Source organism: Hemicordylus capensis, chromosome 12, assembly GCF_027244095.1.
Source record: "Hemicordylus capensis ecotype Gifberg chromosome 12, rHemCap1.1.pri, whole genome shotgun sequence".
Taxonomy (NCBI): domain Eukaryota; kingdom Metazoa; phylum Chordata; class Lepidosauria; order Squamata; family Cordylidae; genus Hemicordylus; species Hemicordylus capensis.
The window spans coordinates 71,733-97,381 of record NC_069668.1 but is presented as its reverse complement, the minus strand read 5'-3'; the positions used below and the strand labels follow the sequence as shown (position 1 = coordinate 97,381).

The following is a 25,649-nucleotide window of genomic DNA, read 5'->3' as shown; positions in this document are numbered from 1 at the left end:
ATCCCCGTGGTCATTGGCGCCCTGGGTGCAGTTCCAAAAGACCTTGAAGAGCACCTCAACACCATCGGGGCCACAGAAATCACCATCAGCCAATTACAAAAAGCAACTTTACTGGGAACAGCCTATATTCTGCGACGATATCTATAACCATGACAATAAAATTCAGCCATCCCAGGTCCTTGGGAAGGACTCGATGTCTGGATAAAACAAACCAGTCAATAACACCTGTCTGACTGTGTAAACAAGAAATAGTAATAATGTAAACATGCATAACAAATGTTTCTTTCCAGAAAAATGTATCACTTTTCTAAACATCGCTGAGAGATCAAAACCCTCTTATACAGGACCTGAATGATTAAAGTTGATTTCTTATACAGTATTATTATAACACAATCAACCTTGAGCAGATACATTGAACTTTTTAACTAGTACACTGTGAGCTCAATGACACTTTGCTTCTTAGATAGGTCTCCTTGCTAGCTTTTTGTTTTCTCTAACCTGCTGTTATTTTCCTGCACGGGAACATTCACATAAATAAAATGTTTACCAAACAACCCACAAATCTGCCAGGGGAAAACATTTTTCCTTGATGTATGATAATACCAGCACATGAACTGAACTGTGTATTGTATTGTAACAAAGTGAATTGTAATAAAGCATTGTAACAAAGCATTGTAACAAAGTGAATTGTACTTTTATTATGTTTCCTTTGTTGCTTTTTAAAACGGCTGCTGTTATTTTGTCTTCACTGGGAAATGACGAATACAAAGTGAGCTGGTCTTGTGGCAGCAGCAAGCAGGGCTTGTCCCCCTTTGCTAAGCAGGCTCCACCCTGGTTTGCATTTAGATGGGAGACCATGTGCGTTGTGCACTGGGAGAGATTCCCCTCCGGGGAGGATGGAGCCGCTCTGCGAAGAGCATCTAGCTTCCCAGTTCCCTCCCTGACAGCCGCATCTCCGAGCCAGGGCTGAGACTCTGGCCTGCAACCTTGCAGAAGCCGCTGCCAGCCTGGGTAGACCACCCTGAGCTAGAGAGACCAAGGGTCTGACTCAGTAGACGGCAGCGCCCTCTGTTCCTAAGGGGCAGAACCGGTTGGGGGGGAAACAGGGCGCAAGGCCAGCGTCATCCGGAATCTGGCAGGAGGATGATCTCAGACAGGCCTCATCACACACACCCTGCCATGCCTCAGTTTCCCAAGGCGAGCCTCAGGCAGCTGCCCTTTCCCCTGGAAACTGTTGCAGCCACCTCCTGGCAGGAGCCAGCTTGTCAGTGCCCAACCTCCCGAGGGAAGGTAACTTTCTTTCCCAGACAGGAAGCCCCGGCGGGCTGGCGGAGGAGGAGGCGGCCCTCCTCGCTCCATTCGCAAGAAGCTGCGCAAGCTTGTCTTCATTCAAAAAGGAGCGAGAGCGAGCTCTGCCCTCCAGGCCGGGCCACTTGGCACTCGGCTGCGCGGCCCCGCCCGGGCACTCCCTCCTCCGGCAGCTCCTGCCCTGCTGACCTTGGAGTAGTTAGGAAGCTGCCATATACTGAGTCAGACCTTTGGCCTATCTAGCTCAAGATTGTCTTCACAGACTGGCAGCGGCTTCTCCAAGGTTGCAGGCAGGAATCTCTCTTGGAGATGCTGCCAGGGTGGGGACTTGGAACCTAGATGCTCTTCCCAGAGTGGCCCCATGATCCCTTGAGGGGAATGTCCTGCAATGCTCACACATACAGTCTCCCATTCATCTGCAACCAGGGCAGACCCTGCTTAGCTATAGGGACAAGTCAGGCTGGCTACCACAAGACCAGCTCTCAGTTGGCACCGGGGCTGGCACGACGCTGGGCAGCCCGCCCCACATAGCACCTGGTGGGCGGTGGGGGGGAGGCCGAGGGAGCAAAGCCCCCCCCCGGATGTGCCCCACCACCACCAGAAACACCCCACACACCCCATCACTGTTGCTGCCTGAGAATGGCTGGCGGCCAGTGGGAAACCGCAGGCGATCCCCGCAATTTCTAGCACTGGGTGGGGTGGGGTGCGTGCAGGGGGGGGCGGCCTCCAAGCCCACCCCTTGCTTGGTCAGCAGCACTGCCCCACAACGGGGCCCCCAGGAGCTCAGCTGGGGCGCTGGCTGGAGGACGAGCCGCCCCCCCCTTCCTTTCCTCCAGGGGACTCCAGGCAGCCGTGCGCGCACACCACCACGTGGCAGCGGCAAGCAGCAGCAGCAGCCGGGAGTTCCGCCGGCCCGGCGTTCCGAGGGAAGGATACGCTACGCTCCGCCTCACGCCACTGAAATGCAGCTGGGCGGGGTGGGGGGGCGCCTGTCACGTGGAATTAAGCCCAGCAGCAGAAGCGGGGCGGGGGGGGGGGCCGAAGGAGGAAGGGCAGCCACGTGAGCAGACGCCTCCGAGTCTAAGCCCCCCGCCGCGGCGCTCTGCCCATGCTTGGAGACCCGCCGCGCGGTCCCTACCTTTGCAGGGCTCCTGCTGCTGCCGCCGACCCGCCGCGCCGCCCAGAGTCGCCCCAGCTGCTGCCCTCTCAGCCGGGCGGAGCGAGGCAGGGCGGGGCCCAGTGCGCAGGCGCGCGCGCGCGCGGGGGGGGGGGAGGAGGGCCGGCCGCTGGAGCGGGCGTAGAGCGGGGCGGGGGGGGGGGGAAGGAGGGCCTCCGGCGCCCCCCTGCATGCTCCGGTCTCGGTCCGGGCTGCAGCGGGACGCGTCAGCAGCTGGTCCTGGGGTGGCGCAGGTGTGTGCAGGGACGAGGTTCCTTGACAATCATTAAGTCAAGTGCGAGGACGACCATCCGTAGGCTAGGACTGTACCAGTCTGGGGGGGCGGGGGGGAGCAGCAAGCACTGGGGAGAGAGCTGCTGTGGTGGCAGCCAGCAGGACTTGTCCCCATAGCTAAGCAGGGTCTGCCCTGGTTGCATCTGAATGGGAGACTAGAAGTGTGAGCACTGGAAGAAATTCCCCTTCAGGGGATGGAGCCATTCTGGGAAGAGCATCGAGGTTCCAAGTTCCCTCCCTGGCAGCCTCTCCAAGATCGGGCTGAGAGATATTCCTGCCTGCCACCTTGGAGAAGCCGCTGCCAGTTTGTGTAGACAATACTGAGCTAGATAGACCATGGGTCTGACTCAGTATATGGCAGCTTCCTATGTTCCTGTGGGTGCTGGACTCCCATTCCCATCATCCCCTGGCTCTGCACTGACTGGCAGCCTGGCCCCTGCTGCTCGGAGCAGATTCCTGTTCCGTGCTTGGGCGGTCTCTGTCCTCCCGTGCACACCCATCCCGTGGTGGCCCTGCACACCCTTCTCTTCAACGCACAGGTGGTAGAATCCTAGCAGGTTGGAGCGGAAAGGGACCTGGGAGATCATCGAGCCCACCCCCCTCAGTGCCAGAAACAGCAGCTCGGACACACAGGCCTCCAGCCTCCGTTTCAAAACCTCCAGAAGCTTTCAGAACACCTCTAAGGTCCCCGACCTGTAAACTTCTATTTTTCTGGGCAGATTTTGGAGCTTACAGTTGGAGTCTCTCCTCCATCCAAGGGTTGGATGCCCTGAAGCAAGAATCCAAAGCCCTTCCAGCTAGTCGCGTTTCCTCCTCACCAAGGGGGTAAGCAGCTGTCTGCTGAGTCAGACCCTCGCCCCATCGAGCTCAAGCTTGCCTACGCTGACTGGCAGCAGCGTCCCCAAGGTTTCGGAGTCTCTCCCAGGCCTACCCGCAGATCCCAGGAACTGCAGCTGGGACCTTCCGTGGGCAGGAGCAGATGCCTTTCTGAGCGACAGGCCCTGAGCCTTGGGAAATGGCGACGCCGGGATTTGAACCCAGGACCAGCTCTGTGCAATGCACGCTCTCCGCCACCGGGCCTGACCTATGTACGAAGTCATGTGCGGCCTGGGCCGGCCCGACCAGAGGATGAGAGCTTCTGTCCACGGCCGCACTTCTGCCACCCCGTTGCTGACGGATCCTTCCGGGCCAGCTGGGACTTTTCTTCTCCAGGAAGATTTCCAGGGCACAAGGTGAGGACTGCCAGCTTCCTCTGTTCCTTGCAACTTTCACTTCTTGTGGAGAAGACGCTTCTTCAGCAGGGAAAGCAAAAGGAAGCACCACAGAAAGGCGTGTGTGCTGCTGGCCGCACACACACACACACACACACACACACACATATATCACCCCTACAGAAAAATAGGGGGTGTGTGGATTCCAAGGAGACAACACATTCTGGAACATTTCCAACCCCACAGCTCTGATAACAATCACCTCCGAGGCCCACAGAGGGATTTCTGCAATCGAACCTTCACAAGACACAGAGGCCCATTTTCAATCAACTTTGGGGTCTCACCCCCCCCAAGAACTAAGGTGGCGCCTTATTGCTAGAGGACACAGCAGTCATGCGTTTGTGAGTGGGATGCCGCCGGTCAACACCACCCGCCGTCAGGACAGTGCAGCCCACTCCTCTAACGCGATCCACATCGTGAATACGAAGCGAGAAGCATCAGCTGGGAGTCAGGAAAGCCCCGTCCTTCAGGGATGGGGCCACGGCTCCCAGGTTCCAGGGCAAGGGTCTCTCCCAGCCCCACCTAGAGATGCTGCCGGAGATGGAACCGGGGACCTCCTGCATGCCAATAACCAAGATTCCCAGAGGCTGATGACTACAACTCCCATCATCCCCAATCCCCTGGGAGTTGTGGTCAGCAGCCTCTGGGAATCCTCGTTAGAGGGAACACTGCAGGGAGCACTCACAGAGACTCTCCCACCCAAAGGCAAACCCAGACAGACCCTGCTTAGCAAAAGCTCCCTCCTGCAAGACCAGCTCTCCACCCCTAATGTCAGGGCAGACAATTGGGGGGGGGGCGGGGACGACGACTTCTTGACTGTAAGAGCTGTTTGACCGTGGAACAGCCTGCCTCATGATGTGGTGGGCTCTCCAATAGCAGGAGGTTCCAAAACAGAAGCTCTGGAACGGATGCCGCAGCCACAGGGGAAGGCAACCTTGGCTCTCGGGCAGTCATCAGTCAAGTGTGGCTGGTTGCCTGCCCCTGCGGTTGGGAGTTCTCTACATGGAGCAGGGGCTGGAATGGAGGACCTCGAAGGGCCCTCCCTGTGCTAGAAAGGGCAAGGAGAGAAAGGAGGCGGGGGATAGAAACCAGGCTTACAGGCTGGGCCACTCCATCCTGGCGCACGAGGCAGATAATTTCTCCGGTGGGGATCAGCTTGATCTGCAGCTTCATGGTCCCGGGGCCGACTGGGAGGCCCCCGCTGCCCCGGCGCAGCCTCTGGGCCCCACACAGGCCTGGCATGGTCCACCAGGGCCCCCACACAGCCTCTGGGCCCTGCGGCTGGGAAGCTCCGGCGGCGGCAATGAAGCCCCAGCCCTGCTGGCAGCGGCGTTTTGACCGGCGGCTGCCTCCGGCCGGTTCCAAGAACCCTTCTGTAATTGATGGCTCTGCTTATTGTTTTTAGCTCCGATGTTTCGTCTGGGAGGCCCGGGGGATTTGGGAGGCCTGGCTGACACCAGCCGCTTGGACTGGGCCGTCCTGTCCCGAGAAGCTAAACAGGAAGGGAGAGGCGCGGAGAGTTTGCCAGGAGCCTTTGTGTACCTGCTGAGGCCGCCCCACGTGTCCCTTTCCTGCTGCCGGGTCCTCTTCGTCGGCGAGATCTCATCGCCCTGGCCCAGAGGGTCTCAAAACGGCCCCCCCAGATGCCGCCGGACTACAACACCCATCGTCCACCGCCACAAGGCCCGTGGCGGTGCGTGGTGGGAGTTGTAGTCTGGCGGCATCCCCCGTTTTGAGAACAGCAGCGCTATCCAATTCTGCTCTTCCAGGGAGCACATTCTAAACTTGCTGGCGGTTCAGGAGGGGTGGCACGGTCAGGCCTCCAGCCCAGAACTGGGAGGAGGAAAGGCAAACTAAATCGGGAATGGAGCAAAAGGTGGAGGGAAGGCCCAGAGAATACCAGGGAGAGGAGGGTACGCGCCAGCTGTCAAAATGTTTTCTCCAAAGATAAGCTTTCCAAAAATATAGCCGGTTTGTTTGTTTTTCTTGGGGAGTTCATGTTGTACTTCTTAATAAATTGCTTACCGACACTTAAAATGTGGAGTTTGGGATGCAGGGCTGGGAGGGAGGAACTCTCCGTGCAGCTAATGGGCATGCCCAGAAAAATTGTGCTATGCGCAGCCTTGGGGTAGCCCTGGCTGGACTACTACTCTCATCATCCTCAGCCCAAAAGGCTCTAGGCCATTAGGACAAGGCCGTAGTTCAGTGGCAGGGAATCTGCTTGGCACGCAGAAGGTCTCGGGTTCAATCCCTGGCAGGACCTCCAGGTAGGGCTGGGAGAGACCCCTGCCTGGAACCTGGGAGCGCTGCTGACAGTCAGTGTAGGTGGTATTGGTCCAGATGGGCCAAGGGTCTGACTCAGTATAAAGGCAGTAGACTAGACATTAAGAAGAATCCCCTGAGTGCAAGGACACAACCATATGTCTTGCACAACAGTGGCCTCTCCTTTGCTGGAGGTTTTTGTTGTCAGGGAGCCTGCAGTGGATTCCTGCAGCGGGGGTGTTGGCGTGGGTGGGGTGGGACTAGAAAAGCTCCCAAGCCCCCTTCCAACTGGGGGAAATGGCACTGTTCTGGAAAGCGGCAGCACTCTGCTGAAATAAGCAGCCGCCGGTCTGACTTTCAAGTCCGGAGCGTTCTGATGGGCCTTGGATGCGTTACTGCAACCATCATAGGTCTGGTCTGATAGGGGAGGTGGAGGAGATTTTGCCCAGCGGGATGGAGAAAGCGAAAGTGAAACAGGAAGTGAAAGCACCAGCCTCTCCAGCAAAATGGAGAAAGTGAAAGTGACATTGAGAGCATCAGCCTCTCCCACAGATGGAGAAAGTGAAACCGAAGGTGAAAGCATCAGCCTCTCCTGCGGATGGAGAAAGCGAAAGTGACAGTGAAGGAATCAGCCTCTCCCACAAATGGAGAAAGTGAAACCGAAGGTGAAGGCATCAGCCTCTCCTGCGGATGGAGAAAGCGAAAGTGAAACGGGAAGCGAAAGCATCAGCCCCTCCCGCAAATGGAGAAAGCGAAAGTGACAGTGAAAGAATCGGCCTCTCCCACAGATGGAGAAAGTGAAACCGAAGGTGAAAGCATCAGCCTCTCCTGCGGGTGGAGAAAGCGAAAGTGAAACAGGGAGTGAAAGCGCCAGCCTCTCCAGCAAATGGAGAGAGTGAAAGTGACGGTGAAAGCATCAGCCTCTCCCACAGATGGAGAAAGTGAAACCGAAGGTGAAAGCATCAGCCTCTCCTGCGGATGGAGAAAGCGAAAGTGACAGTGAAGGAAGCAGCCTCTCCCACAAATGGAGAAAGTGAGACCGAAGGTGAAAGCATCAGCCTCTCCTGCGGGTGGAGAAAGCGAAAGTGACAGTGAAGGAAGCAGCCTCTCCCACAAATGGAGAAAGTGAAGCCGAAGGTGAGAGCATCAGCCTCTCCTGCGGATGGAGAAAGCGAAAGTGACAGTGAAGGAATCAGCCTCTCCCACAAATGGAGAAAGTGAGACCGAAGGTGAAAGCATCAGCCTCTCCTGCGGATGGAGAAAGCGAAAGTGAAACAGGAAGTGAAAGCATCAGCCCCTCCCGCAAATGGAGAAAGCGAAAGTGACAGTGAAAGAATCAGCCTCTCCCACAGATGGAGAAAGTGAAACCGAAGGTGAAAGCATCAGCCTCTCCTGCGGATGGAGAAAGCGAAAGTGAAACAGGAAGTGAAAGCATCAGCCTCTCCTGCAAACCTCTCAGTGATCCAGTTGTCTTCAAAGGGCCACTTGGGCGAGATTTCACAAGCTATCCGACAGACAGCCTTGCTCCTATTGATTTCCATCCAATTCAGGTCTATACCCAGGGGCAGGAGCGGCTTGGGAGAGCTGGCCCCACTTCTCAGCCCTGCCTAAAAGTTTTCTACAAATATTTTTTAAACTGTGATAATGTAATGTAATGTAATGTAATGGAGAGCAGCCGAGGTGACAAAATCTGAGCCCGCTTACCTTTTTGGTGCCCCTCCTCAAACTTTTAGGCTGGCTACAGGCGTGGCTGGAGTTTAAACAGCTCAGTGATGTGTAGCTTGTGCACAGGAAACCCCTGACCCACAATCAGCCTGTGACTTGCTGTCATTTCACAAGCTACAAGTAATTACTCACCCACAACTGTGGGCCCACCCGATGGTGCTAGACTACAACTGCCATCATCTCCAAAGACCATGGTGGCAAGGGATGATGGGAGTTGTAGTCCAACATCACCTGGGGGCTAAGATAATCAACCACTAATTAATAAGTTTGCCTTTATCTGTAACTGGTGGGCAGTCCCAGTTAAAGAGCCCCCTTTTCAAAGTGGCGATTCTCATTCTTCTACGACCTTCTACGACCTTTGCCTTCCGAGAGGAGCCCTTTCCCCTCGGTGTGCATTCCAGGATCATCAGGGTTGGGCCGAGGGCAGGAGTCGAGTCGGTGTTCTGGAACGGCCAGGCTGTGTCCCCTCGCAAGGAAAATGACATTTAGGCCGCAGGAAGCCGTGGCAAAGAGAAACAATGGGCCTTATCAGAGGGTATTTTAAGGGTCCAAGCAAGCACGCAAAAGATCTTGGAAACATTTCCTGTTTACAAGCAGCGGTAGGGCTGTAAATTTAGAGGTCCCCTGTTTGTCCCAAAGAGAGCTGGAAATTTCCTACAGGGAAGCCAATTCAGGGCCCTGCCTGCCAAAGCGGGGGACGGGGTCAACGGCACAGAGAAATCTGTAGGGGCACTTTGAAACCCACAGGAGGGCTCCCCCACGAGGTCCCGTCTATCCCAGCGGGACGCCTTCTCCTGGTTGTCTTCTTGAACCCAGCAAACATGACAGAGGTGGACCTTGAAGGTTTGGCCCTTAAAAAGACTGGCTGAAGCCAACGGCAGCTTCCAAGCGGCCGTTACCAAATCAGACCCTTGGTCTGTCGAACTCCACAGATGCTCCTGACAAACATATGAAGCTGCCTCCTACTGAGTCAGACCCTTGCTCCGTCTAGCTCAGGACTGCCCACCCTGACCGGCAGCGGCTCTCCAGGGTTCCAGGCCGGCGTCTCTCCCGCTGAGCTACGGGCAGCCTCATTCCAACTGGCCGAGTTCTCTTTCGCTCGGTCGCGAAAAGGGCACGACTAAAATGTTCCACTTTCCCATCTTGCAAGCTGCCTCGTGCACATTCTTTCCAACCGAGACGGACTTCCCCCACATGCCCCGAAGCTCCACAAGGGCCCCTCCCCAAGCTCCAGCCCTTTCCTCCGAGGCCGGCTGCCAGGAGCCTTCTTCTGCCCCCTGCTCCACTTCGCCCTGTCCCCTTCCGAGGATGCTGCCCTCTCCCCAACCTGTCCCACAAACCCCCAACCCTGCCAAAAAAGTTAACGCAGAGGCCCCTTCCGTGGCCTTTGGTTTGGGAGAGATTTGCCTTTGCCCTGTGGGGGAGCCACCCGCCTGCCCGCCCCTCTTGGAAACGTCGGCAGGTTCCCCCTGGCCGGCTCCTGGAACCAGCTCTTGGCATTCCTGCTTTTTGGGGGGTGCCCCCCCCCGGGATTGGGCCTCGCTTCTCCCTCTGCTGGTGGGAGTCAGAACCAAGCAGCCTGGCTTGGGAATCTGGAACTCGGCAGCCAAACATTGAAAGTCTCGGGGGGGGGGGCCTCTGCAGAGGGGGAGGAAAGTGCCAGGCTCACAAAACAGGAAAAAACCTGGGGGGGGGGAGGGATGGGAAGAAAAGCCCCCCCCATTGTTTCCTGGAAATGTTTGTGCATCCCCTCCCCCAGGCCTTAAGAGCTCTAGGGGGACCAAAACAAGCAGGGGGGCAGCAGATCTGGCCTGTCTGAGACCCCTGGCACCCGAGGGCCCTTACTAGGACTCGTATCTACAAAAGCGGGGTGTGTGTGTGTGTGTGCAGAGAAAGATCTAGGCCCTCCACCCCTCTGCAGCGGCAGGCCTGGAGAGAGCCGAGGGGCACCCTAACCCTCCCCACCGCCACTCTGGGTCATTGGCCCCCCCCCCCCAGTTTCAGGCCGCAGAAACCCACTGGGAAGCAGCCAGGCCCGTAAGAAAGCGAGATCCCGCGCCCAGTTGCTCCAAAGAGGCCCCCGCTCAAGAGAGCGGCCAGACCAGGGCTAGCACTGCCACCCGGTGGCTCAAGCCCAGCGCCGCGGGGGGAAAAACACAGCAGCCTGGCGGGTCTGAAAAGCTCAGCAGCTCCATCTTTATTCCAAGCGTTGCCGCCCCACGCCCTCAAAAGCCACACAAGGAGCCTGCAGGCTCAAGATGAATCCGTACAAAAAACCGACACCCCCGTTTAACAGCCAAGACCGGCAGCGTCGGTAAAATACAGCCGGGGCGGCATCGCTCCAGAGGGGCCCGGGCACCGCGTCCCAACTACTTTGGTTCTCCCCAAACAGTTCTGAGTTAGCCCCACTGCTCCCAATGATGTTGGACTACAACTCCCATCACCCTCTGCCAAGTTGTAGTCCAGGGCACCTGGGAACTCAGGCTTGAGAACCCCCCGCCCGGGAATTTGTCAGAGGGAATAGTCAGTCTTATCTCCTATGTCCTGGAATATACTAGAAGAATTACTTCCCGAGACGGTCTGGAATTAATTCCTCTCTCTCTCACTCACACACAAACTTGGCTTCAAAATATTATACACAGTTCTGACCAATCCTAAAAATGCATACCAGCCTGATGGGAGCAGCAAAGCAAAAGAGGCAGGGCGGAATCAGATGGGAGACTCCAAAGTAACATGGGCGGGGGGATGAAAATTCACTTTTCAGTTCCTGTAACAGACCAGTCACAACAGACCAGGATGCTGTAACAGACCAGCCACAAAACACATTGCAAACTTCCTTTGCGGGTTAACCGTCTCCCAGGCAGTTTCACCACCTCTTTATTGCAAAACACAAAAAACCTCCCATGCGATCAACAGGTGTGCAACAAGGCGACGTGCATCAGGATGCGCCAATTCGGCATCGTTTGCTCCCCAGGGAATCTCTCGTCCTAGCCAAGATTCGGGGAGCAAGAGACAGCCGCACACTAGGTGGTGGCCTTGTCAGAAGCCAGACTTTCTTCCTTTCCTTCGGTCAGTTTATATTTTTTAAAAATCTGGGTCGGTTTGCAGCCATTTAAAGCGAGCAGATCCGTGCCACCGAATTCCGCTAGGCAGTGATTCAAGCTAGGCCGTTAACAGCCACTCATCTGCTATGCAGGGTTTTGTTCCCATCTATAAAAGTGTTCCATGTTTACAACGTCCCTAAGCAAAGGATAAAAGAAGATTTCGGCTCGCCCAGAAGGATCTGAAGGATTACCCTCCAGAGGCGAGAGTGCAGGAAAGGGCAGCTTTGTGACCCAACAGGGACCCTTCACCCAGAGATGCTCAGAAGTGCTTGCACATAATAGCTACACGGAATGCGACATTCACTTTGCCTCCCGTTAAAAGGATTCAAGTGGGCGATTCCAAGGGGAACCAAATCAGGCACGTAGCTACTTTTTCCACCGGCTGTAGCCAAAGGCAAAATGTTCACATGGATATTCTATACCCCCACTCGCAAGAGAACGTCTCCTACTAAAAGGGCATACTTTGACAAAGCCCCCAAATAGTAGAGTGTCTGAAATGTGCAAAATGTGTCGGTAATGGAACCAGAACTTTTGAACAGGGTTGCTGATTCTGTTACTGACGTGTTTTGCACATCCCTGTAACATTTCAGGGTTTTGTAAAAATATGGCTTTCTAGTAGAAGACGTTCTCTTGGCAGTGGCTATAGATGATCATGACTTGAACATCTGCCTATGGCTACTGTCATTGAAAAAGGGGCAACGTGCCTGATTCCATTATCCTGGGAATTGCCAAAGAACAGGTCCAGTGGTGATTTTGGTCCAGGGCTTTTTCCTACGCCCTTGATAACTTGGTGCCCCATATCTACAGAAAAAAGAGCAGCCAGCAAGTGCCCAGATTCTGGATATGTCCGCACGCGTCTCCTACCCTCCCGCACCACTCAATGACTTCTAGTCAGGTGACCTGCCATTGTGGAAAGCACATGGGACAAGCACACGTCCAGGGGTTTTTAAGAAGCGGGATGAGTCCCCCGCCAAGAAGCTTGCAGGTTGAGCAACACCCCCACAGACACACTGCATCTGTTGCAGGCTTGCCAACAAGGGTCTCTGTGGTGGGTCCAGGCCATCTGGAGTGTTGGCCTAGCTTAGGAAAGTTGTGAGTTCGAATGCCTTCTCATCACACAGCTTTTGGGGAACAGGAAGAGACTCACCCTATTTCTGCCAGCCAAAAATCCAGCTATCCCTAGCACCAAGAGAAGTCCATAGAGGGCTCCCAGAATCGATGCAAAGGGCAGCTTGTCGGACACAGAGTGACCTTCGTCATATCAAGGACTGAAATCCTGGAGACTCAAACTACCTGGGTCAGGCAACAGAAGAGATTCAATACAATGGGGACAGCACCCTCCTCCCTGTGTCCAGCTGTTCCACAGCTCCTGCTTCAAACCAACCAAAACATTGCACCTAACATAAAACATATTTCAGCTTCCAATAGAGGCTAATTCTGAAATACTATTTAAAAAAATAATAATAATTCTATTGCCACGAGCCACACGGTTCCTAGAATCTGTCCTAGAAAAAAAGGGAGAAGGAGAGAAGTGGAGACCTCCTTCTGCCCTGGTTAAGTCACTGAAGGAGGATGGAGGGAAAGGGAGCTCCGTTGGGAAAGCTACCGAGGATTCCCTAGCGGCTGAAGGCAGGCCCAGCCTTGGTCCAGAGCAGGCCAGGGAGCCCGAGTGCCGGGTGAGAGCAGTTTTCCTAGTTCCTAAGTGGCGATGTTCTCAACAGCTCTAACTCACGCCAGCCTCTGCAGATTTGGCACATGTGCTCCCCGTTATTAAGGCAGAGGGCAGTGGGGGCCCTCACACACACACCCCCCACCGCAAGCACTCTGGCACACTTCAGAAGTCACACAAGGAACTGGCGCTGTCAAGCTCCTCCGTCGCTCCGACTCCGTCCCACAGCGGGTCCTTTTCTGCCGATGTCCGGTTGGGCTGAATCTGGAAGGAAGGGACGGGGTTGAGAGGTTGCGTTTTTGGGCCGCCTTTCTGCCTCGACCAAGGCCCCCAAAGCAGCTTACAGGGTTAGCAAGCCAACGGCGTAACTCTTTATTTCAAATACTCCTACTCCGCACCGCCAGTACATTACAGCTCAGGGGGGCGGCTCCTAACATGAATAAAACAGATACAAGATCGGATAAAAGATGGATAAAATGAAAGAAGTTAAAGGACCAGGCTAAGACCACAATGACAATTTTAAGTCAAGATTAAAAAGCACCATCATTATCAGGTTCAAATTAAAACGGAAAATTATAAAAAGCTAAAGAACCTGCCAGATGTAACCAAATAATAATGGAACATTAAAAAGCTTCCTTTAAAAGATGCGTTTTAAGATTTAAAAAAAAAAACACACTGAGGGAGGGAGCATGGCGAAGCTCTTCGGGGAGGGCGTTCCAAAGCTGAGGGGCCACAACCGAGAAGGCCCTGCCTCTCTCTCTGATTTTGACGTTTCAAGTTTCAAAAGTGATTCATAAAAAGCTAAAAATCAAGACCGAACTCAAAAACGTCAACAAAGCATTGTCGCAGACTGCTGATGGTCTGTGCCGACTGGCGTGCCTTCCAGGTGGCGGAACCACTGCCCACCTCAGCTACCGGGGCCTTCCCTCGAGTCAGACCCTTTGCCCATCTAGCCCAGGACTGTCTGCACTGACTGGCAGCCGCTCGCCAAGGCGTCAGACGGGAGTCTCGCCCAGCCCCACTTGGGAGATGCTGCCAGGGAGGGAACCGTCCGCATGCCAAGAAACAAGAGCCTCCCCATCTCCGGCACCTTTTTGAAGTTAAGACCCATCTGTCCACCCAGGCTTCCAACTGGATACTGTTTGAAATAGATTTTTTAACCCTCTTCTACATTTTAAATGACCGTCCTGTTTTGAAAACCTTTTTTTAAAATTTTGTTCCGTAGGCCTTGTTTTGTTGCAAACGGCCCAGAGACGCAGGTTTTGGCCGGCGTACCCACCGGTCAAAGCAGTCAACCCATTTCAGGGCCCTACCTGGAAGGGGTGGCTGATGCCAACCATGCACTGAAGGGCGTGGCTATAGTAGCCCAGGAGAAACTCCCCTCCAGCCGCCGGCAGCTCCTCCGCCCCGAGATAAACCTGGGAAGGAGGGAAGCAGAGGCAGCGGCCGCTCAGCGACGGCTTCTGGGACGGAGGCCACGGAAGGCGCACGCAAGCCAGCAGCCGGGACCTCTGCCCCTCTCACCTGCCTGGCGTCCTCCCCGGAGGAGATCTCGTTGTCCTGCACCCAAGCGTACATCACGTAGTCGTTGGGGTGCCGGAACGCCACCTGCAAGGGAGACCAAGCGACCTTTCTAGCCAGGGTGCCGAAGCCGGGCTTCCTGCCCAGGCTTGGAGAGGATGGTTCCTGCTGCTGCTGGGTGTCTGCTACGGTTGCAGGGCGCTTCCTTTGTGATCTGTTCCTCAGATCGGCGTTTTTATACATTCCGGCGGATGTTCTAACTGGGTGACTTTTGCGTGAACCGCCGATGGCGATGGCGTCAATGAAAGGTGGGGCAGAAATTGGACAAGAAATAAAAAGGAACGTGGCCTCGGGGGCCACTCTGGGTGCCCAGGACAGGACGGCAGCCGTTGGGCCGGAGGAAGCTGCCACCCACTGAGTCCGACCCTCGGGCCATCGAGTTCAAGATTGCCAACACCGACGGGCAGCGGCTCTCCGAGGGCCCCCGGCCAGCCTGGAGCTGCTGCCAGGGACGGAACCGGGGACGGTTTCCATGCAAAGCAGCTGCTCCAGCCCTGAGTGGCTGCCCCACCGGCCTCCCGGCCCCTCCCGGCGCGCAGCACAGCCCCACGGACGCTTACCCTGTAGAGACCAATCCAGTCCCAGGCACTGCTTGGAAATTCAGGCAGGGTGGAGTAGCTGACGGTCACGTCGTGCCCTGCGCTCCACTCTCCCACGGGGCGCAGCGTGACCAGCGGGGAGGACGCCAGGGGTTTGATCTAGAGACCGGAGAGCGCAAGGCGGCGGTCAGGGAGTCCGGCCCGTCTCGCGCAGGACTGCCTGCGCTGGCCGGCAGCGGCGTCGCCAGGGTTCCGGGCTCAGGGGTCTCGCCCAGCCCTACCTGGAGATGCTGCCGCCAGGGATGGACCCCCTTTCTGCAGGCCAAGCCGAGGCTCTAGCACTGAGCTACAGCCCTGTCTTCAAAATACTGGTCTACTTTTGTAGAGGTGCCTGCCACGGAGTCAGGACCTTGGTCCATCCGCCCAGGACTGTCAGCACTGACTGTCAGCAGCTCTCCAGGGTTCCAGGCAGGACTCTCTCCCAGCCAGACCTGGAGAGGCTGCCGGGGATGGAACCTGGGGCCTCCCACATGCAAAGCAGCAGCTCTACCACTGAGAGAGCGGTTGTTGTCGCCAGCAAGCAGAGTCCTGGCCTTCACGTATCTTTCCTCTATATTTATATCCTGCATTTCAACCAAAGCCCCCCAAAGTGGCTCGCAATCTAAAAAGAAAATATGAAGACCAACCCCGGCAACTGCCACTGGAGGGAGACTGTGCTGGGGACGGAGAGGACCAGCTGCTCTCGCCCGGAGAAGAGACAAGTCCGCATATACCCACCTCCAGGTCAAAGGTCCCAGTCACAGGCTTGTGGTCGCTGATGCCGTAGCCCATGTGGCTGGCGTAGCAGCGCAGGGACACCGAGAGGGAGCCCTCTTCCGGCATCTCGCCCTCCTCCGGGGCAGGGCGCAAGGGAGGCCTCGCTCTCCAGAGGATCCGGTCCGTCCAGGCTGGCTTCCGCTTCTTGCCGCTGCAAAAAGGAGAGCAGAGGGGAGGCACAGGGGGGACGGGCCGGCTTCTCCAGCCAAGCGGAGAAGGCATCCCGGAGGGCCATGCAATCACGCCCCCCCCTCACGCCCCCCTTCATCCGGGGTCCCGCTAGGCACCTACAGAGCAGATCTAAGACACAGAGGTGGGAGTTAATGGCCAGCTCGGGATCGGAGAGGATGTTAAGGAGGCGTTAAGCAGGCTGCGGCATCTTGAGGCAGGGATCGCAGGGACAGTTCACAAAAGCTCGCCTCACTAGGGGGTGCCTGGGAGAGGAGCATCTACATATCTAACAGCCTACAATGCCAGTTATTTTGGAAAGAATCGCATCAAGTGCTCCTTACTTAAACCAAAGCAGCATCTTCTGCCCCCTGGAAATATAAAGAAACATTAGTGGGGACACGCCAGGGCTTTCCTCCCACATCCAAAGGGAAGGGGTGGGCTCTTTGGGAGGGCCGAGCCACGATGCTGGGAATCGCCCCATTTCCATGGGGCTGGCACCCAGATGTGGGGTGTTTGGAAAAACTTGAATTGGACATTTCCCCAGAAACCGAATCTGGAGAAATTCTGAATCATCTTTTTCTTACGACTATTACACTGTGTGCATTTTCCAGATCCCCTCAATAGATAGTGACCAAATCTGGCATGTTATCTAACGTAGAAATGTGTAAGGACACCCCACCGCATTCCAGAAAAATTCCCCTTGCGACTTTTTCTCATTTGCATAACACGTGCATTAATATTCGCTCAGGAAATTCTACTGTGCACGTTTTCCGGGTGCCCTAAACAGATTCTGACTCGGCATCTTGTTGGACCTCAATATTTAGGAAGAAACGCTGTATCCCAAAGCGTTCCAAGTCGCTAAACTGTACCACTTGGGTTCGGGAGGAAACAATAAAGACACTTGACATAATCTGAACGTTATACTGAAACAGATTCAAAGCTCCACGTGGAAAGCAACTGAGAAGCAGGAGCTCTGCCGTGGAAATCCGCCTGGGAAACTTTGCCAGGAAATGTCCAACCCCACGCCTCTGCCCATCCCCACATCTGCACGAGTGACCTGGAAGGCTGACCTCCTCATTGGACAGGGCTCCACCACGGCACTCACCTGGTGTCGTACTCATTAGAATACAGGTCAAACTTGTAGGTGGGCTTGAACTTCAAGGGCCCCTCCCTGAATTCCTGAAGAAATCTCTCCTTCTTCTTGGCCATGTTAAGCTGAAGAACAGAGACACGCCATCTTAAAAGACAGACTGTCCAGACCCAACCCAGATGCCCCTCCTGGAAATAAATGTAAAGAACTCTACACATTATAGCTGCCGAAGCTATCGAGGACTGCCTGTGTCCTCCTAGGGCCTTTAGACATTATCGTCTACAATTCTATCTCCAATGAGCTCAGAACAGGCTCCTTTCTTCTCCTTTGGAAGTGCAAACACAAAATGTGCAGCTCCGGCAAAGAACAGAGGAAGCTGCTGTCTGCTGAGTCAGAGCCTCGAGCTCCAAACTGCCTACACAGGCTGGCAGCAGATCTCCATGAGCGTCTCTCCCAGCCCCACCTATAGATGCTGCCAGGGATTGAACCCGGGACCGTCTGCAGGCAGAGCTGAGGCTCTGCCACAGAACTTCAGCCCCATTCCCAGCAAGGACACATTGGAACGACTGTGAAACCAGCAAGGAAGAGCCTAGGAGTGAAATGCGTTCACAGAACTGGTACCAAGTGAGGCACGCACGTTAAAAGCAATGTTCCTTGTAACAGCTTCCCAAATGCTGTTGATGACAAATCCCATAACCCCCAGGAGCAATGGCCTCCGGCTGGGGATTATGGGATTTGTAGTCAACATCTCCTGAAAATCCCCGTCACAAGGGACATCGTTGAAGAGCTGCTCATAATTAACAATGGATAAGAGAGTGTCTCCTGTCAGGATGCGAGAGGCAGCAAGCAGGACAATGAAGTCCTGATGGAAGATACTGTTTAGGACGACACAGGAAGATCGATCATCTCATGTCCGACACAGAGGATAAAGCAGGATGACACGGGGCACCTACTCCGTATCGGCCTAACAATCGCCAGAAGCTGGAGGCAATACCTGGTCCTTTTCCCACAACAGACTGAACCGGCTGCCGTTTATGGACTCGCGGATGAAATGCAGCCCATAGTCCTCGATCCGGAAGTTTAAGTCCCCAAACCAGAAGAGAATGCTGGAAGGAAGGGAAGAAAAACGAAGCCGGTGAAGCTGAGGGCACGGGGTTATCCCAACGGAGAGCTTACAGGCACAAGCCAGCGCGGCAAAGCAGGGATGCCCAGATGTCGACGACTGCAACTCCCAGCACCCCCGGCTGCCAGGGCCTTTGGCAGGCAGGGGATGCTGGGAGTCGGAGTCCACAAGGGCTGGGAACCTCTCTTAGGGAACACTGCCAACCCCCCGCCCCCAGCTGGCTCATACGCTCCAAGGTCCAAAGCCACCAGCAGGAAGACTGCAGGCCCAGGCTCGGCCCCTTTCCCCAGGCACAAAGGCCACGGGATAGCGAGAGGAAGCTGCCGCTCACTCGTGGTCCAGGATCCCGGGAACCTTCTCGCCGGCAAACTGCTGCATCTCCAGGATGTGCTCGAAGTCGTCCAGGCGCTGCTCGGCGTTCTCCAGGTGGGCTGGCAAGTGGCAGTTCAGGAAGCAGACCATGTGCCCGTAGAGGGAGAGGCGGCTGGCCACGCCCCCCTTATTGCCCTGCAAGGTGGCAGAAGCCCAGACAAGTCAACTCCCCGCGTCAGCGAGCAAGAGGTGCAAAACCTCCCACATTCACAGGGATGGCTCCCGGGTGGGGGGGGGGGGAAGAGAGCGGGTGCTCCCCCCAGAGAGTCCTGGTAGAGGATCGTCCTATAGCTTGAACTTGTTGTTTTCTCTTAAAAGGCCTCCGCGGTGGAGAGACGCTTCTCTCGCTCCACCCCAGAGCAAGCCGCAGAGGCCGGGGCAGCCAGCTAGCAGGGGACACCCCTCCAGCCCCCCGGCAGCCAGGCCAGCCCCTTCGCTGGGCTTCTGGGTGCGACCATTGTAGGGGCGGGGGGGGGGGGGGAGAATGCAGAATAACCCCCCCCCCCTTGCAGATTTCATTGCTCCAGGAAACCCAATTCATTCCCCCCAGACAAACAGCAACAAATATTTTCATAGCACTTTGCAACAAAAGTTGCCAAAGCGGTTTACGCAGAGAAATAATAAATAAAGAAGATGGTCCCGAGAAGCCGGTGCTGCCAGCTGGGGAGGAAACTCCTCCCGCCTCCCCGGAGCCTGGCCCAACCCGGAGCTTCCTTCCCGGCCCGGATTACTGGGCTGATGGAGACCGGGCTGTGTGCAGGCCCATCTCCCCAGCCCGCCAGTCTTTCCGGCCTCAGGGTCTGGGGCAGGAAGAGGAACCTCGCCTGGAAGGAGGATTCGGAGAACCTGACGGCCACCGCTTGGCTTGGGCAGCTCACCCAGTATCCGTAGAGGCCGGTGCGGGTGAACTGGCTCTGAATGTCCCGGATGAAGGGGAGGTGGGCGTGCTTGGCAAAGATCAGCAGCAAGAGGCCCTGCATTCGGATGGAAGAGACCTGCCCCAAAGAGGAGGAAGAGACAGCACTGGAGTCCAGCCTGGGAAGGTGGCACCTCCGGGCTGCTAGAACCTGGCCTGCCAGGCTCCAAACAAGCCCCTCGTCTGGGGAGCGGATCCGAGCTCACGGGGGGGGGGGGGAATTCCCCACGCGGCTAAAAAGAGGGACCCAGAAAGTTGCCTTCTACCGACTCAGGCCCTTCGGTCCCTCGAGCTCAGGACTGTCGGCACGGACTGGCAGCGACTTCTCCAGGGTTCGAGGCAGGGGTCTTTCCCAGCCCACCCTGGGGATGCTCCCACTCCAATCTAGGGCCCCATCCTCAAAATGATGGCATAGGGTACATAGAAAGCGGTCTTCTACCGAGCCAGACCGCTGGTCCACCGAGCTCAGTCTCGGCTACAGGGTACTGGCTGCTGAGCGGCAGCGTTCTCCAGGGTTTCGGCCAGAAATGCAGACCCAGACTCGAAAGCCTGCCGATTACCTTCCACCCACCCATATTTTTATTTACGGTCCACAAGCAGAACACGCCGCTTACCTTGACGTAACCCAAAGGGGAGAGGACCGCCATGAAGAAGATGCTCCAGGGGTCGTCGAAAGCCAAGTCGGACAGGAAGTTCACGACCTTGGAGTTCACCTCCTGTAAACTGCAGGCGCCAGGGTTAGCCCACGGCTTGTGCGTGGCGTTCGGGCCAACGCAGCCCGGCGTTACCAGGGCAACGTGAAGGAGATTGGCAGATGCTCTCCCGCGGCCAGTACGCCCACACTGCAGTCAAGCAAGACGCGTCCCCCACGCCGGCATCTGCAGCGCCCAGGGAAGGGAGGCATTGCAAATCACGGGATGAGGGGAGCGTCGCCACAAGGGGGCACCATTCGACCAAGAGGCGCTCAGCACCGGAGTCTGCTATGCAGAGGGGCGGTCTCGATGCTGAAATGGCAAGCCAGCCCTTCGAGGTCAGTTCATCGTGAACGGCAGGCCCTGTCTAGGAGGGGCTGCTTTGCCCAGGCATAGGGGGCTACAGCCGGGCTTTCTAAAAGAGAGGGGGCAGGAGGCAAGTCTGCAAAACAGCCCAACTACATCACAGGGTTCATCACAGCACCCTGACAGTTTGCAGATCGTATAACCAGGATTTGACAAATCCCACGTGCCACGGCACCTAGGAATCTAACCAGGGCGCCTAGACCAGGATATCCAGAGTTATAATAATAGGAAGAAGACGAAGAGGAAGAAGAAAGAACAAGTCAAGAACCGAGCAGAAAAATGGAGAAATAAGCCCCTGCATGGTCAATATTTGCACAATATAAGTGGAAAATCAGACATCACCAAAACTTGGCAATGGCTTAAGAATGGCAACTTGCTCCCTGGGTATGCAGATATAGGGGAAGCTGCCTTCTACTGAGTCAGACCCTTGGTCCATCTAGCTCAGGATTGTCTGCACTGAATGGCAGCAGCTCTCCAAGGTTTCAGGCAGGGGTCTTCCCCAGCCCTACTTGGAGACCCCACCGGGGACGGAACCTGGGGCTTTCTACAACGAAAGGAGATGCTCTCACTGAACTATGGATGATGAAGCTACCAACCCGAGTCAGCTGCCTCAGGGCTGTCCACTCTGGCTGGCAGCAGCTCTCCAAGGTTTCAGGCCAGAGTTTCTCCCAGCCCTTCCTGGAGATGCTGCCAGGGATCGAACCTGGGACCTCCTATGTGCAAGCAGGTAGATGCTCTTCCACTGAGCACTGAGTACGATTCCTCCAAGGGGCAATCTGACATCGCTCACATGTAGTCCCCCATCCAATTCACGCTTGCTTCCTCCACGAGACAAGCTCTCGAACCCCTTACCAGTCAAGCAAGCAAGCAAGCAAGCAAGCAAAACAAACCCATCCAGTCGGGAAGTCGAGAAGCCAGGGGTACCTACCCGATAACATACATGTCCATCGCCGGCCCTTCTGAGTTGAGCAGGAGCAAGCTGGTGACCTCAGGAGGCGGGGAAGCCGTGCCCACATTCCAGGTGACCAAGTGAAGCCTGCAACAACAACCAAGACACACACACACACAAAGCAGCAGTGCTGAATCTTCCGTGCAGCCCGGGCCCCGTCGCCAGGCAGCCCCGATCCCCTGGGGTGCAAGGTCCCAATCCGCCCCCCTCCCACCGGGCGCTCCTCAATCTAGAGCCGAGTCTTCGACCCCGAGGAGTGGGCCAAGGGGGCACCTGATCTGCTGGGGCTTCTCCTTCTGCTTCTTCCCGCAGAGGAGGAAGGCCTCGTCGAGGGTGCGCGAGACCTCCTCGTGGATCTCGTCGTCGGAGCTGACGTCCTCCACGCAGGCCATGAGCTGGGCCACCCTCTGCCGCAGCTGCAGGCGCCCGCTGGAGCCGGTGCTGCTGACGCTGGCGGAGCGGCTGCGGAGCGGGGGGGCGCCCTCCCAGTCCAGCAGCGGGGCGGAGGGCAGGGCCTGGAGAGCCTCGTCGGGCGCCAGAGAGGCCATGGGGCCCCCAGGAGAGCCGCATTCCCCGCCGGCCAAAGCCGGGGCTGCTCGCCGGATTGGCGTGGAATCGAACCCTGGGCGCCTAGCAGAGATCCAGGGCTGCCAGGCAGCTTAGAGGCAGCCAGGAAGCAGCCGCTCGCTCCTCACGAGCCTGAGGCACTCCCACCCACCGCCCGGCCTCCAAGACGGGACGCTGCCAAAGCCCGCAGGCTTAAGAACGGCTGCTGTTAATTGGGGCCAATCACATGTGCCCCGTCGCGGAGGCATAATCTCCGATTTCCCGCAGCGTTCCACACTGTCCCGCTTGCATTCCCCAAGAGGCAACTAAGGCCCAAATCTGACAGGTGACCCCTGAAAAGGCATTTTATAACACTGCTACCAAGCAGAGAGGAGTGTGGGCGTTCAAAGATCACAGGGAGTTAGAATTGGAAGGGATCTCCTAGTCCAATCCCTGCTCAGTGCAGGAATCTGCCCCAGGATCCCTGACAGATGGCCACCCGGTCTTCGTCCCAAAACGGCCAGCTAAGGAGAGCCCGCCACGTTATGAGGCAGACAGTTCCACTGTCAAACAGGCTATGCAATGACAGTGTGGGAAAAGATCCTCAACAAGTTTCTCAACATGCGATACACATACTTCTGGGAAAGTTGGAAAGATAACTTGCCAGGAGATCTAGGACCAACAAACGGAAGTACTTTTTCAAACAACGCGTGATCCACTTGTGGAACTCTCTGCCACAGGATGTGGTGACAGCCAACAACCTGGATGGCTTTAAGAGGGGTTTGGATGACTTCATAGAGGAGAGGTCTATCAATGGCTACTAGTCGGAGGGCTGTGGGCCACCTCCAGCCTCAAGGGCAGGGTGCCTCTGAGTACCAGTTGCAGGGGAGTAATGGCAGGAGAGAGGGCCTGCCATCAACTCCTGTCTGTGGCTTCCAGCGGCATCTGGTGTGCCACTGTGAGAAACAGGATGCTGGATTAGATGGGCCTCCTTGGGCCTGATCCAGCAGGGCTGTTCTTATGTTCTACCTTCTACTGAGTCAGACCTCTGGTCCATCCAGCTCAGGACTGTCTACCCAGACTGGCAGCGGCTTCTCCCAGGTTGCAGGCAGGAGTCTCTCCCAGCCCTATCTTGGAGATGCTGCCAGGGAGGGAACGTGGGACCTTCTGCATGCAAGAATGCAAATGCTCTTCCCAGAGCGGCCCCCTCCCCAAAGAGCAATCTCTCCTAGTGCTCACATGTGTAGTCTCCAAATGCAGACCAGGGTGGGCCCTGCTTCGCCAAGGGAACCATTTGTGTTTGCTACCACAAGACCAGCTCTCAAACTGATGGCAGGGGGTGGGCGATCTGGCATGCAACACTCAATGAGGTGCTTTCTATTTCCTAGTCGGCTTTCCTTTGTGTGGCTCTGTCAGCTCAACCCTCCGAGGTTTGGGCAACATCACCCTCACTCAGGCACTCCCTCGAGCTGCACGCTCAAAGGGGGAACCCCGACCCCAACTAGATCATCTGTCATCTTATGGCCCTATACATAATGCACAGCCCTCCCTCCCAAATCGGGAGCAGGGCAGGCGCCAGGATCAGGCTCCCACCTTCCAGCAAGAACTTGCCTCTGGATGGAGAGCCCCTCCCCAAAAGGCTCCAAGCAGCTTTGGGGCTTCCCAGGGATGATCAAGGTGCCTCCTGACTAGGAAGGGCTTGGGGATGGCTGCGGACTGAGGCTGGTCAGGAGGCCTGGAATGCACCCCGAGCTCGGCCAGAGCCCCGCCAGCCCCTGCCCAGGAGTCAGAGCCTCCGCTTCCCATGCAGAAGGTCCCTGGCTCAGTCCCTGGCAGCATCTCATAGGGACAAAGGCAGCTGCCACATCCTGAGTCCGACCCTGGGTCCATCTCGCTCAGGACTGTCTACCCAGACTGGCAGCAGCTTCTCTCAGGTTGCAGACAGGAGTCTCTCTCAGCCCTGTCTTGAACTTGGGACCTAGATGCTCTTCCCAAAGCAGCTCCAACCACGTAAGGGGAAGATCTGGCAGGGCTCACACATGGAGTCTCCCATTCATAGGCAACCAGGGCGGGCCCTGCTTCGCTCAGGGAACCAGTCAAGCTTGCTGCCACCAGACCGGCGGTTCTCCTCTCCAAGGGAGAGCTGGGGAAGGCGCTGGGCTGCAGCCTCGGAGAGCCGCTGCCAGTCAGTGTGGACGATCCTGAGCGGGGTGGGCCGGGGGGGCCTGACTGGGCAGCAGCACAGCGGGGCCCTGGTTGTCCTCCGGGGGGGGCGGGGCCACCCAGGAGAGGCACAGAGCCAGCCGCCGCCTGAGCCAAACCCTCGGTCTACCCAGCTCAGCAGCGACACTGACTGGCAGTGGCGCTCTCTGGGGTCCCAGCCCTGCCGGGAAATGATACCGGGGAGTGAGCCGGGGGGACCTCCTGCAAGGAGAACGGACGCTCGGCCTCTGAGTCACAGCGGCGGCCCGAACAGCAGCTCCGCAGAGGGGACCGGGGGCACTCTGCACGCGCTCAGAGGCCCCCCGCCCACCCCACCACTGGCTCCTGGAGAGAAGACCGGACCACGTGGGCGGGCGAGGATGAGGGGAATCTATGACGTCAGGCCCCATCAACCCAGGCGCATGCGCGCAGCCCACCCGGCGCCCCCTCCTCACCTGAAGCGCTCGTCTTCTTCCCCCGCGGCGGGCAACTCTTCCGGCTCCATCCCGCCCAGCTGCTGCGCCGCGCCGCGCCGGCCCGACTCCCTCTGGCGCTCCCTGGACGACCGACAGCAGCAAACAGACGAGGAAAGGCTCCGACGGCCGTCCGCTCCAGGCACGTGACTCCCGCAGCCAATGAGGAGGCTGAGGCGCTGGGGGACGCGGCTCCGGATTGGCTGGGGAGTCCAGGGGCCGCCCCTCGAGGTCACGTGGTGCAAACAACGGTGAGGGGGAGCCGACCACCGGAAGCTCTCTCGGAGCTGCCGATGGAGAGGGAGCGCGCCTAGAGCGGCCCCGGGCGAGCTTCCGGCCCAGTCTTGGAAGAGGGCTACTCTGCAGCGCTTAAGCCGCCCCGAGCAGCAGGATGCTGGAGAGGCGGACTATGCCGTTTAAATACCATACTATACAATAAATCTATGGATTCTGGCCCAAAACAGTCCCTTTCCTTTGGTTAGCGAGAAAAAGCACAAGGGAGCCTGGGGCGGGGAGGAGGAGAGGCCCGCAGGAGCTTGCTTGGCTTGCCTCTGGACCCTGATCTAAATGGCTTTGAAAAGCAGTGCCTGCAGGTAGAAGGTCCCAGGTTCCCTCCCTGGCAGCATCTCCAAGAGAGGGCTGAGAGAGATTCCCTCCTGCAAGCTTGGAGAAGCCGCTGCCAGTCTGTGCAGACAATACTGAGCTAGATGGACCAATGGTCTGACTCGGTATATGGCAGTTTCCTGTGTTCCTAATTCCCGTTCCAGGCCAGATTTTTCACACACTTTCAAGGACCTGGCCCTGAAGCCTTGTGGGTCTTCTCCACTTTCCAAGGGGGTGGGGGGGAATACAGCCCATAACCCATTTCCAGTGGACAGCCCTCACTTCCAACTTGGGGGGGAGAGGGTAAGGGAGAGCAGAGAGCCCTGCTCCAGCAAATCAAACTGTCTGTCTAGGTTTGCTGTAAACTCATGGCTGCCTCAGCAAAAGGGATGGCATGGAAGGGGAGCAAGGGGGCAGCAGG

The 25,649-nt window shown here is 56.8% G+C and overlaps 2 protein-coding genes across 4 annotated transcripts in view; both read right to left on the bottom strand.

Moving 5' to 3' along the window:
* Positions 1-5,385, bottom strand: part of MYO1C (myosin IC) — a 49,979-nt gene extending 44,594 nt beyond the window's left edge. The window contains exon 1 of one of the 2 annotated variants that reach the window (XM_053274922.1): positions 5,128-5,385. In XM_053274922.1, coding sequence (XP_053130897.1) covers positions 5,128-5,271 — 144 coding nt within the window. In that variant the 5' untranslated portion in view covers positions 5,272-5,385. Of the gene's footprint in view, positions 1-2,446; positions 2,535-5,127 lie in introns of those variants that run through there. The other variant, XM_053274926.1, reaches the window with a different exon arrangement.
* A 4,798-nt stretch (positions 5,386-10,183) lies between these two features.
* On the bottom strand, positions 10,184-24,793 carry INPP5K (inositol polyphosphate-5-phosphatase K). Of its 2 annotated transcripts, XM_053275265.1 has the most exons (13): positions 24,608-24,793; positions 21,384-21,491; positions 20,012-20,120; positions 19,360-19,476; positions 18,441-18,616; positions 17,981-18,092; positions 17,002-17,111; positions 16,238-16,264; positions 15,687-15,876; positions 14,931-15,068; positions 14,314-14,397; positions 14,103-14,207; positions 10,184-13,053 (listed from the first exon to the last, which is right to left on the bottom strand). In XM_053275265.1, the coding sequence occupies exons 1-13, from the start codon at positions 24,655-24,657 to the stop codon at positions 12,955-12,957; spliced, it is 1,425 nt and encodes a 474-aa protein (XP_053131240.1). In that variant the 5' UTR covers positions 24,658-24,793; the 3' UTR covers positions 10,184-12,954. The 2 variants fall into 2 exon arrangements, with proteins under 2 accessions (XP_053131240.1, XP_053131241.1); XM_053275266.1 differs by lacking the exon at positions 16,238-16,264 and having other exon boundaries at positions 24,608-24,790.
* Positions 24,794-25,649: the final 856 nt, after the last annotated feature.